The sequence below is a fragment of the Oratosquilla oratoria genome, chromosome 43 (assembly GCF_046742065.1).
Source record: "Oratosquilla oratoria isolate Oo_2021 chromosome 43, ASM4674206v1, whole genome shotgun sequence".
In the NCBI taxonomy this organism is placed as follows: Eukaryota; Metazoa; Arthropoda; class Malacostraca; order Stomatopoda; family Squillidae; genus Oratosquilla; species Oratosquilla oratoria.
The window spans coordinates 17,929,502-17,943,351 of record NC_134819.1 but is presented as its reverse complement, the minus strand read 5'-3'; the positions used below and the strand labels follow the sequence as shown (position 1 = coordinate 17,943,351).

The following is a 13,850-nucleotide window of genomic DNA, read 5'->3' as shown; positions in this document are numbered from 1 at the left end:
TCCTCTTATCATCCATTCCCAGATGTCTATTTCTCAATACACTTTTTAATCCACCAAGGCATTTACTCGCTTCTCTCAATCTACATTCTATCTTCACCCCACTCCTCCCTTTCCTGCCACATTTCCACCCAAGTATCTAAAACTATCCACTTCCTCCAGTCTTTCACCCTTAATGCTCACTTCCAGCCTGCTGCCACTCTCCCCTTGTACATCCCATTAGGACAATATAAAATCGGTACAAAGGAAGTAAAGAAAGTGAGCTCTGAAAACAACCTGGGAGTGATTACTACAAAGGACATGACTCCTGATAAACAGATAAATAAAACTGTTGGAGAAACCTACAACTTGTTAAGATCGATAAAGGTGGCTTTTACCTACTTGGGTGAAGAAATGATGAAGAAAATACAAGTTACAATAGATAAGGCCATTATGGACACCCAGTACTACAAAGAATACAAAGAAAATTGAAAGAATCTAAAGAGCAATTATGAAGATGGCCCCAACACTTTCAAAACTATTATAGGAGAGATTGTCAAAACTGGAATTACTGACTCTGGAACAAAGAAGAGAAAGAAGTGACCTGTTGACCATCTATAAAATCATGACAGGAATGAAAGTCCTTGATAGAGAAGACTTACTAAATTGGGATAACAGAAATACAAGAGGGCATGTAAATAAACTCAAAAAGGACAGTTATAGAAGGGACCTGAGAAAGAACAGCTTTCTACACAGAGTGGATGTCTGGAACAAATTGGGTGAAACAAGTGTGTGTAAAAACCATACATGAATGCAAGAGCAAACTAGATACTGTGAGATACAAAGACGGGACACCATAAACATAACTCCCCTTCCCATATGATACAGCAAGGTAAAAAACACACACACACACACATATATATATATATACATATACATGTGTGTGTGTGTGACTGCCAAAAACCTTTACCAAAAAATAAACAACTTACTTCAAACATGAAGTTTTCTGGTGCAAATGTCATGAATGAGGTTGTATCAACATGAACATTTTCTTTTTTCTTCTTGTTCCTGGCAACAATAGGTTCCTTGTCTGTGATGACATTGCTGATTTTCTTTTTCTTGTAACTTGTTTTCCTTATAGGTGTCCCTAAAAATATATATATGATATGATCAGTTTCTATCTATATACCATGTTTTTTTTCCCTCCCTTGGCAGGTAGCCAAGTCAAAAGACACATACCCACTACCATCCACCACCCTTTTCTCCCTCTCATCTGGTCTCCTTGTGGATGAAAGGTCATCCATGTCTACCACCCACTGCCCTGGGTCAATTTCTATCTTCATCAAATACTCCTACCTACAAAGACATAAATATATACTAAAACACATTTTCTTTCTTGTAATGGGATGGCCAAGTCAAAATGTACACCCACCCCTACACACACCAAAATCCCAGTCAATGTCCATCCTATATTTATACCTTGTTTCCTATGACATAGCTCAGATCAAAGGCAATGCATCAAAACAACACCACCACAATATGGCATGACAGCTAGAGCTGATTCACCCACACCTGTTCATTATATTGTCTGAAGAAAAAAAAAAAAAAAAAAAAAAAAAAAAAAAAAAAAAAAAAAAAAAAAAAAAAAAAAAAAAAAAAAAAAAAAAAAAAAAAAAAAAAAAAAAAAAAATTCTCTCACTCATTTCCTACCAACTTCTGGCCCCTAATTCATACACAAACAGGAAGGTCAGTACTCTACCCTCCCACACCTACCTCCAGCTGGAGACAGAATTCAACCTAGGCTCATACATGTTCTATAGGCACAAAACCTATAAAAAAACAACAACAACATCATCCATCAAGTGCAACACATGCTACATAGATGATGGTGTGGTGATGTCGTCTACATCTTGTGACCGACCATCCCCCCACCCACCACAACAGGATGAGGGGCAAACTGTCACAAGAAGACCTTGCCACCCTGGAGAGTGGCACAAATCTAAAACTTGTATAACTCAATAGTTAATTGCACATAAAAAAAAATCCACTGGACTGTGAAAAGGCATGTCATGGGATTGACAGAGAAGTTTGTGAAGCATATTACAAATATATAGAATATGAGTAAGTCTGCAAAGACAGTCAACTCCTTACATGAGTAGAAGCCAATACATGAAGGCCAGGAATAGAGTGAATAGGTTGATACAAACATGGGGCAGTGTTAGGTTTGAGTTATATTGTCATAGTTGTTCATTATGTATAGATTGGGTGATGGAAGAGATAAATACAAGAATGTTAGGTAAAAGTTTAGAATTGGTGGGTGAGATTGGAAGGTCACAGGAATAGAACCAATTTCAAGAGTAAGAAATGAAATGTAAGCAGGATGAAACTCATTAATGACAAACCTTTACTGAATCTGTTTTGGAGTCTTGAAGATGCTCGAAGTGGTGCCCGTGTTTCATTTTGTGGAGTATTGAGGCCTCTTAGTACTTTTGGCTTAACACAACCCAATGATGGAGTTACACCAGTGCGAAATCTTAGAATTGGCTTCATCTGGGCCTGGCTTGGTGTACCTACAGTCGATGACACATTATGCCAGACCTTTGCTGGTTTTGTTGTAGAACTACACTTTGCAGGAGTATGTGTCATATTCAACTTTGACTCTGGTGGTATCTGGAATTGTAACAGTTAATCTAACACAAACATTATGGTAAAGAATGTTTCTAAAATAAGAATATTAACATTTGGCAATACACATTAGGCTAGCTAAAGAGACTGTCTATATAACACAGTAAGGTCATAACCACAATGTAACATTTTTTTTTTTATTATAAGTAAGTTTTCTCTGTTGATTCCAAAAATATAATAATTTTTTCTGTATCATTGAGAAAGTGGCAGCAGACTGGATGTGAGCATTAAGGGAGAGAAACTAGAGGAAGTGGAAATTTTTAGATACTTGGGTGCGAATGTGGCAGGAAAGGGAGGAGTGGAGGCGGAGGTAGAATGTAGATTGAGAGACACAAGTTAATGCCTTGGTGGACCAAAAAGTGTAATAAGAAATAGACATTTGAAAATGGATGCAAAAAGGAGATTGTATGGAGTGATTGTGCCGACAGCACTGTATGGGGCAGATACATGGAACATAAGAGAGGAAGAGAGGAGTTTGAATGGATTTGAGATGAGGTGTCTGAGAAGTATGATAGGGGTTACTAGGCTAGATAGAGTGAGAAATGAGGAGGTGAGGCGGAGAATGGGGGTGGAACGGGAGTTGGGAGATAGGGTGGATGAAAGAGCATTGGGATGGTTTGGACACATGGAGAGAACAAGTGAAGAAAGATTAGTAAAAGAGGTGTGGAAGGCAGATGTGGAAGGAGTGAACATGAGGGGTCGACCTAGGATGAGATGGATGAATGGATGGGGTAAAAGGGGAATGTCTGTTGAGGAAGGACGGGAGAGGACAGAAGATATGGGTGAATGGAGAATGATTGATAAATGATAGCCAGCATGGTTTCAGACGGAAACGTTCTTGCGTGACTAACTTACTCGAATTCTACAACACAGTTATCTCGAATTATGACAAAAGAAACAATATAGATTTAGTATATCTAGACTTTGCAAAAGCTTTTGATACCGTCCCACATGAAAGACTACTTACTAAATTAGCTTTGCATGGAATAAGTGGTAGCCTATTAGGTTGGACTAGTAATTGGTTGAATGATCGAAAACAGAGAGTTGTTTTAAATGGAAAAACTTCTGAATGGAAAAGTGTTGGAAGTGGAGTTCCTCAGGGTTCCGTTCTTGGGCCACTTCTATTCATAGTATACATAAATGATATAGACCATGGACTAAAATCTACTGTTTCCAAATTTGCTGATGATACAAAACTGTGCGGAGTGGCAAATGGTCACTCAAACCAATTAGATATTCAAGAAGATTTACTGTAGATCAATTACAGCAATGGTCTGAAAAGTGGCTAATGAAATTTAACACAAGGAAATGCAAGGTAATGCACATAGGTAAAAATAACAGTAAGTACGATTACAAGTTATTTGGAAATTCGTTAACAAAAGTGGATAGTGAAAAAGATCTCGGCGTAATTATCAGTAACGACCTCAAATCATCCAAGCAGTGTATTTCAGCCTCTGAGAAAGCGAATAAGATTCTAGGACTGATTGCGCGATCTTTTGATTTCAAAAGTCCATCACTCATTAACAAGCTATATAAATCGTTAGTTCATCCACATTTGGAATATGCTGTTTCCGTATGGTCACCGAATCTCATTAAAGACATTGACAGATTGGAAAGAGTACAACGGCGAGCCACAAAACTGATTCCAAATATCAAAAATAAATCATACGAAAATCGATTAAAACATATGAATCCCTAAAAAAGCGTAGACTCAGAGGTGACTTGATACAGGTCTTTAAAATTCTAAAGGGAATTGACAACATCAAAAGTGACAAAATTTTTACATTGAATGAGAATCAGACAAGAAACTGTCCGGAAATAGATTCAATTTGGAAGTAGGTAGAAACAACTTTGCCAACCGTGTAGTTAATGAATGGAATAAACTTCCTGCACAGGTAGTGCAATGTAGTTCAGTTCAAAGCTTTAAGAATCATTTAGATAAATACCTAAGTAAGATGCTGTAATGATTATAATTTATCTTATATTATTTGTTTTTGTTTTGTTATCATTTGTCTGTGATTTTTATTTATTATTAGTTATATGTCAATTTATTATTATTTACTATTTACCTGTTGGTTTATCATTTAACTATACCTATGCATTTATTCATGTATTTTATTTGTTATTTACATTATCATAGTTTTTATTTATTATTTTATTATTAATATGATTTTTTTTTCGCATCCGACCTAGATATGGATCAAAAGGTCTCCTGTCGGCATGCTCCGCCTTTGTAATCCTTTGAATGATGTTGTGATGCATGAGGGGAGTGGGTGGGGGATGGGGGGTGAGGGAGTATGTATGAGAAATAAATTGATGGAGCCCGAAGGGATTTTCCCCCATCTTCTCCTTTTCTGCATGTGGGAACGGAGAGGGGGGGGGGGGGGGGGGGGGGCCGCTAATTTAATGAAGTGCCCTTGCTGTGGATGTGCATCCATTACCAAATGTCTATTTCTCATTACATTTTTTAATCACCCTAGGCATTTACTTGCTTCTCTCAATCTACATTCTAACCTCCACCCCCACTCCTCCCTTTCCTGTCACATTTCCACCCAAATATCTAAAAATATCCACTTCCTCCAGTCTCTCTCCCTTAATACTCACTTCCAGTCTGGTGCCACTTTCTCCCCTTGTACATCTCATCACCTTACTTTTACCCACTTTAATCTTCAACTTCCTTCTTTCACACACCTTCCCAAACTCTGTCACTTTCTCAATCCCTCCTCTGATCCTGCCACAAGTGCAGTGGCATCAGCAAACAACAACTGGCTTATCTCCCACTTTTCACCATTTTTTTTTTAACTATCTCCAATCCCAGACCCATTATCCTTACATTTACCTCTCACACCACCCCATCCATGTATAAATTGAACAGCCAGGGCGACAAAACGCATCCCTGATGAAGTCCCACCTTTACCTCAATCCACTCACTCTCTCCATTTCTGATTCTAACACAAGCTCTCCTACTCTCTTAAAAATTCTTGACTGCTCATAAAAGCTTTCCTTTTATCTCATATATCTGCAATACCTCCCACAGTGCCTTCCTGTCCACCCCAAAATAATTTGTACATACATACATATACCAAGGCTTTTTCCCCCTTTCAAGGGAGGTAGCCAAAAAGGGAAAGGCATAAAAACACTCCCACCCATTTCATCCCTAAATACACTCCACACCCCTCCCACCCTCCCTCTCATCTGAGCACCTCCTGGATGACAGGTCATCCCTGCACCTTGCCCACCGCCCTGGGTCAGAAGCAGTGTCGCAAGACACAGCACATCTAAAATATATACATAAATATACCAAAGGTTTCCCCCCCTTATAAGGGAGGTAGACAAAAGACAAAGGCACAAAAACCACTCCCACCCATTCCATCCCTAACATATTCCACTTCCCTCCATCCTCCCTCTTATCTTGGCACCTCCTGGATGATGGGTCATCCCTGCATCTCGCCTGCTGCCCTGGGTCAGAAGCAGTGTTGCAAGACACAGTACAACCAAAGCAAGGTCTTCATTAAATTGGCAACCCACCCTATCTATCCCCTCATGCAGAATAGGATGGGGAGAAATCCCTTCAGGCTGCATCAATTTCTCACACATACTACCTCACCCCCATGCATCACAGCATCATCCATACACAACCATTCTTCATTCACCCCTATTTTCTGTCTTCTTCCATCCTTCCTCAACAGACAATCCCCTCTTTCCCAATGCCCCCTTTACCCCATCCATCCATCTCATCCTAGGATGTCCCCTTGTATTCACTCCTTCCACCTCTCTTTTACTAGTCTTTCTTCACTCATCCTTTTCATGTGTCCAAACCATACCAATACTCTTTCATCAACCCTATCTCCCAGCTCCCTTTCCACCCTTCTTCTCCCCATCACCATCTCATTTCTCACTATCTAGCTATTATACTCCCTCTTACCCACTGTTGGCACAATCACTCCTTCATACAATCTCTTCTTAGTATCCATATCTATTTCTTTTTAATTAATGCATAAAATAAAAAGATTTTAATGTACAATGAATGAACCTGGAAACAGATTCATATGTTTTAGCCGATTTCTGTATTTATTTTTGATATTTGGAACAAGTTTTGTGGCTCGCCGTTGTACTTTAACCTGTAAATCTGTAAATATCTTTAGTGAGATTCGGTGACCATATGAAAACAGCATATTCCAAATTTGGATGAGCTAACGATTTATATAGCTTGTTAAAGAGAGATGAAGTTTTAAAGTCAAAAGATTGTGCAATCAGTCCTAGAATTTTATATGCTTTCTCAGAGGCTGAAAAATTTTCAGCCTCTGAGAAAGCATATGCTGCTTAGATGATTTGAGATTGTTACTGATAATTACGATGAGATCCTTTTCACTAACCACTTTTGTTAATGAATTTCCAAATAATTTGTAATTGTAATTACTGTTATTTTGACCTGTTCATAACCTTCCATTTACTTGTGTTAAATTTCATTAGTCACTTTTCAGACCACTGCTGTAGTTTATCTAAATCTTCCTGAATATCTAATTGGTTTAAGTCATAATTTGCCATTCTGCACAATTTTGCATCATCAGCAAATCTGGAGACAATAGATTTCAGTTTGTGGTCTATATCATATATTCTATGAATAGAAGTGCCCCAAGAATGGAACTCTGCGAAACTTCAGTCATAAAATTTTTCCATCTAGACAGCATAATGGAGGGACAGTAACAGCACCATAAAGTAGCATCATTTAACTATGAGTGGACATTTCCTCTAATACAAACAAAATGATGTGTGACTCTGTTCTGTAGGGGCACCTCATACAGACTGTAAAGTATCAGCTGCATGCTACTGAGCAGATTTTTATTGTACAATAATATGCAGCCAATACACCAAAACAAAAACATGAAAAGTGAACCATGAATGTGGAACCTGTGAATGTTAGGGATCAGGTGTCTTAGGCTAACATCCACTCTTGCACAATACAAATATAAACACACAATAATATACATTCCATAAAGGGTAAATGGTTTAAAATAATTAATTGAATGAAACTAGCCTTACCTTTTCTGTATCACTGACAAGATATTTGGGATTTTCAGGATGATAGAGCCCTGTTTTGAAAGCAGGTTTCTTTAGTCTTTTTTCTACTTCCAGCATCTTACGCTTCTCATCCCTCCACTTCAATAACTTTTGGTATCGTTCCTCTGATAGGAAAAAAATGAGTATTAAAAGAATGCCACTAATCTTCTTTAATATTTCAGCCATTACCAATGCTAGCACTTTACTCCACCCAGCCATCATGATACTAAATATTATAAATAGCAACAGCACTAACAATAATGATAACATTGCATGGATTCTACTTCCTCATTTCATTCTCTTTTCCCTATTTTCAATGTACATATCACCCCTTCTTGCTCCTATCATGCACCTGTACTCCTATTCCCCTTTTCTTCAAATATTAATACTATTCCACCAACCACTTTCCAAGTTTGATTCACACTATATATGTAAATGAACTATAGATACAACCTTTACAACAAATTTCCCATTATAATGGAGAGTTGATGATAGCAAATACAGTGTTTCGGAAGAAAGTCAAGCATAAGTACACATGGGAGAGGGTGGAGGGAAGGGTGGTAGATAGAGCATTAATGGACTATGTAGTGGTAAATAGGATTATGATAGGAAGAGTTAAGGATGTACATGTGCTAAGGGGAGAGGGTGGGGGAATATTAGATCATTTTTTGGTGGAAGGTAAGTTGAGAGTGGAGGATAGATGGAGGAAGAGGAAAGGGACAAAAGGTAGGGAGGTACTTAGAGTGAACTACTGTGCCGCATACGTAGGCGGCATGAGGAGCAAGTGGATACGCGAGGCTGCCATATCGGCGTCTTGATAATATTTATTGTAGTTGCCCCTGCATAATGACATACTCTCTAAACTGTCTTCATCACATTTTCTATGGTTATCAAAATTCACGGGTGAAAGAGAGAACGATCGATATAAGCGGTGACTATATTTTATGATGCAAGTATTATTACGACACATCGTACGTCTGGCAGCTAATGCTGCCTGCGAGATTTTGGCCCGTACTGAAGAGGTTAAATGAAAAGCAAAAGGAGAAGGAGTACAAGAAGAAGCTGAGGGAGGAGTGGGAGGGAGTGAAGGATAGAGTAGAGCTAGGTGTGGAGGAGGAATGGGGATGGTTCAAGGAAGGAGTCATAAAGTGTGCAAAGATGGTGTGTGGAACAAGAAGGACAAGAGGAAATAGAAGGAAGGGTAGTGAGAGGTGGGATGAGGAAACACAGAAGGTTGTAGAAGAGAAGAAACGAGCTTTCACAGATTGGTTACAAAATAGGACGAGGGAGTCATATGAGAGGTACAAAAAAAAAAAAAAAAAAAAGAGAAGTAAAGCAAAAGGTAAAGGAGGCAAAGAGGAGAGTAGATGTGAAATGGGGTAAGAGTATGACAGAAAATTTTGAAAGTAATAAAAAGATGTTTTGGAAAGAAATTAAGAGAGGAAGAGGAGGCGAATCAAGTAGAGAAGAAAAGGTAAAAGGTGCAGATGGAGAGATGATAATGGAAGAGAAAGGCAGTAAGGGGAAGATGGGCAGAATATTTTAGGGAGTTGCTAAATGTGAAGGAGGATAGGGAGGGAAATGCTAAGAAAATGATTGTGATGAGCGAGGAAAATGGAGGAGAAACAAGGAAGGATGAGGTGTGTTAAGATGATGAAAGCAGGTAAGGCACCTGGTCTGGATGGATACCATGCAGAATGTCTAAAAAAAGGAGGTACAGTGATGGTGGACTGGTTGGTGAGGTTATTTAATGTTTGCTGGAGAGAGGGTAGAGTGTCGGAGGACTGGAGGAGTGCCTGTATAGTTCAATTTTAAAAGGGAAAAGGGGACAAGTGTGAATGTAGTAGTTTCAGAGGGATTAGCTTGTTAAGTGTAGTTGGGAAGGCTTATGGGAGGATCTTGATTGAGAGGATTAGGAGAGGAACAGAGGGAGTAATTTGGTGAGGAACAGTGTGGATTTAGGACGGGTAGAGGTTGTGTAGATCAGATTTTTGTGGTAAGACAGATATGTGAGAAAGCTATAGGAAAGGGGAAGAATGTTTTTTTTGGCCTTTATGGACCTGGAAAAGGCTTATGATAGGGTAGACAGAAAGGCACTGTGGGAGGTTTTGCGGATATACGGGATAGGAGGAAAGCTTCTGGGAGCTGTCAAGAGTTTTTATGTGTAGTAGAGCTTGTGTCAGGATTAGAAATGGAGTATTGTATGCATGTATTGGTTAGAAATTAGACTACATGTAGAATTAAATTAATGCGTAGTTTCTGTGTATGTGTGTGCATGCGTGCGTGCTTTAGCGTGAGTTCCAGAGTTCTAGAAGTTGTTGTACTTGTTAATTGTCATATAAATTGTAATGCGAAAGTTGAGTGAATGGGATATAGATCATCTTTACTGTCAAATTAAGTTGTTGTGTAACTGAAGGTGTATGAATGTAAAATTTCTGTGTGCAAGTGATTAATTGAAAAAAGTAGATAAAATAAAATTTAGCAACTGTTTGGATAGGATCCCGGGTGCTTTGTCACGCACGACGCCAGATTTTTGTGTGAGCTCGTTCTGTACGCATCAGTGCATTACCGTGACTGTGTGAAGAGTGGAAAGACGAAGTGTACCTTACTCGTACAATAATATTAACTTTAAGAACACGAAGTGTTTCTTTACTCCTTTATTGTACCAAAACAATAAATGGTGGCGCGGTGTCGAGAATTAGAAGTGCTCCCCCGACCGGCCTACCCACAGCGTCTCCGCCATTGCATTGGCAGTCTACAACCCTGTCTGCATTGTTTACAACATAGTGAAGATCTGTGTGACCCTTTTTCCAGTCTGCGCTCCTTGTGTGATCCCATATTGCATTTTCAAGCAATTCTCTGCCCTCCAAACGGCATTCCACAAGGCGCTTATAGGGTCATCTCACCTGCCCAACCAAGTTCGTCGCTACCCAAGCCAAGCCATCGTTCGCATTTCCCGTCTTTCACTCTCACCGTCACCCTTCAGCTCGCACCCCCTACCCAGCTGTCAATCATTCTTCGGTTCAGCTCTCCAACAGAAAGTACATCACAGCATACGCGTGAACTCCAAATTCCCGCAAACGTGTACTTCCACTCATCTCCTTCTTCAAGTGGATTATGCAGTTCCGGTCTCTGCTCCACTTCTCCACTTCCCAAGTGGACTTCTCGACCACGAGCGTTGAAATCCTTTCCCCTCATCGTGACGTCAAACGAGGTCACCATCTTCCACCTCAACGCCACAACTGCGTGACGTGACGTCCACCTCCTCCATACGCTCTCCGTTCCTCACAACGGGCCCGCGGACTACATATCCACTACGACCACCCCCTCCTCCATAAGTGACATTCTTGAACTTTGTTTTGTGTATTCAAGTGCACCAATATATTAATTCGTAACATTACAGTGTTTTCGTGTGAATTAGTTAGAAATTGCTTTCACAAACAATAGTGTTACAGTTTTATGTTGTTTACATCATAACTATTACTATCTGCATTTTTGTATATATATATATTGCCAACATTAATTCAAATATTTTCTTCATAATTCCTTATAAGTCCTATAATATTTCTTTGCATTGTGTATATTTACCTATAATTCTGTGTGCCTTTACTAAAATCTTCCACTGTTTACAGCAAAATCCACTTCTCTTCCATTTCACCTGTGTGTTTCTCCATCCCTCTGTGTCTTCTCTCTACATTTCAAGACGTCTTCTTCTAGTATTTCTAAGGTAAGTGGAAAACCATTTTGGCAGTCAGTGCATCCTTTATGACAGACTTTCCTTGTAATATTTTTCGTAGCCCCTCCCTCCAGAGTCTACCTTCATCCACAGACTCAACACCTTCACCTCATCCCTCCCTAAAATTCTCATCGCTACTCAGTGTGTCACTAAACGACCTTCCACCCCTACCTTTTTCTCCGTTCTCATCCCCAAGTTTAAGCCCTACCAACATGGCTTTTTCCTCAACCCAACAATCCCGTCAACTCATGACTATTGTACACGACACGGTAGACGTACCCAAATTCACAGGTTCCAATATTCCCTTCCATTCATTCCTTAACAATGTCGAAGCAGCTATTAATCGTAGAAATTGCACTACTGATGATGAAAAACTCAGTGTCCTACGCAGCTTTGTTGATCAGAACTCCGTAGCTGGAGACATCCTGCAAACAGATGCATTTCAAGAATGCAACACATATACTACTTTTGTTGAGTTAATTAAGACTCAATTTGGCCAACACACTACCCTTGGTGTTCTCACTCCCCTATATGACCTTGCCTTCCAAATAAACTCTCCTCCTTATGTCAGAAAAGAAAAGGCTGCAAGACTTGCTTCAGACCTAAAGGCTCGTCTAAAATCCACTCTAGCATCTTCCAACTGGGTTGATGCCGATGGAAAAATCTCCCTTAACCAGGTTGCATCCCTCTTTGCGTACTTTCGCTTTCTTTCTCTTCTCCATCCAGACACCTTAAACAAAACCAAATCCATACAGTTCACTCCAAATATGACCATCTCAACTTTGTCTCATCAGATCCAAGAGTCACCAAAGACACTGACAGACATTGATGCCCAGCCAGCCCCTATCCCCAAACCTACTTTAGCAATTCCACATGTGTCCCAATCTCCCTCTCGGCATAAATCCACCTTCTGTCCCAGATCTATTTCTCGACCTAGACAAAGATCCTTCTCATGTTCCACTGTTATTTGCTATTATTGTAAAACCCCAGGCCACTATGCTAACAGATGTGCTATTCGTCTCTCCACTCCTCCCGATAAAGATTGCCCTGTCCACGGTAAATGTTTCCACACAGCTGCAGAATGTCGTGTTTTGAACTCCAACCCCTCTCAACAGACTTTCTCTTCCCGTCGAAGTTCCCCTTCTTCTTCTCCTATATGACTATCTTCCTCTCCTTCTCTCAGCACAAACCCTCCTAGCATGCCTCTCCCATCCCCACCACCCACCCTTCCCATTTGTACTCTTTCTAACTCTAACACATGGTCCAATGCTATTTCCATTCCTGCTATGGTTCATACCTTTCCTATATCTCTCTTCATAGATACTGGTTCTCCTGTAAATATCATAACTTCTTCCACCTTCCACACACTCCGCCTATCCTATAAGCATGTTACAATCTTGGAACCTTCCGATCTCCAACTTACAAATGTAGATGGTGTTCCATTTCCAGTTTTAGGTAAGATCCATCTTCCAATAATTCTTCATCCTAACAGTCAAGAGATTCATATCCCTCTATATGTGGCTGATGTACAGTTTCCTGCAGATGTCCTTCTGGGACTAGCCACTATGCAGCAATATGGAATTAGCGTCTTTCCCCAACGCCATGGCATTGCTTACGGTTGTCATTTTATTCCAGCCCTTCCCTTGGCGACTACTTCTCATCCACCTTCTGCAAATTCCCCCTCCCACAGCATGCCAACTGTGTCAGTGCCCACTATTGTTGCTCCTCCTACCCCCTCTACCCAGATTCAGATAACTCAAACTGAGAGTACTTCCTCCCTTTCTCCTCTAACTCCCACGTCCCAGGATACTGTACAATCATCATCTGAACCTTCTCTTCAAAATTCACTTCCTCCTTCTAGTGAACAGACCTTGCACAAAGTTCCCACCCGTACAAAGCGTTTCCGTTATTCTCGCATGCCTAAATCAAGGAAAAGGAATACCAAATGTTCTCCCCCTTCTACAGAATTCTCTCCAACAGAAAGCCAGATTTCTCCTTCCTTGGATGATTTAGTAATTACCTCCTCCCCTGTCTCTGATGTGCTTTCCACAATGTGTCGCACTACTCATGCAGTGTTAACAAGACCTGTGACTCTTCCACCACATGAGTATTTCAAAGTGCAGCTTTGCATTTTCCAAGCTCCGGAATGTGATGTTCTCTGTATGCCAGAATCCACACGTGTCAAAGGCATATCACTTATTTCAACCTTATGCACAACCTCCAAGAAAGGTCATACTTCTTTTCTTGTTGCCAATGACACTCATGCTCCCCTCCACCTCAAACTTGGTACCAACTTATGTGATTTTCTTGTGTATCCTTCAAGAGTAAAAGTCATTGATGACCAAAATTCTTCCTTGCCAGTTTGTACCATTAACTCCGATGTGCATCATGC

The 13,850-nt window shown here is 40.1% G+C and overlaps 1 protein-coding gene across 3 annotated transcripts in view; it reads right to left on the bottom strand.

The window, feature by feature from the left end:
* The window catches only part of LOC143021950 (uncharacterized), a 62,309-nt gene that overhangs the window by 35,109 nt on the left and 13,350 nt on the right, over positions 1-13,850 (bottom strand). For all 3 annotated transcript variants that reach the window (XM_076179866.1, XM_076179864.1, XM_076179865.1), the window contains exons 3-5: positions 7,705-7,847; positions 2,379-2,646; positions 966-1,123 (exon numbers count right to left, since the gene is read on the bottom strand). In XM_076179866.1, the coding sequence (XP_076035981.1) occupies positions 966-1,123; positions 2,379-2,646; positions 7,705-7,847 (569 nt within the window). The remainder of the gene's footprint in view (positions 1-965; positions 1,124-2,378; positions 2,647-7,704; positions 7,848-13,850) is intronic.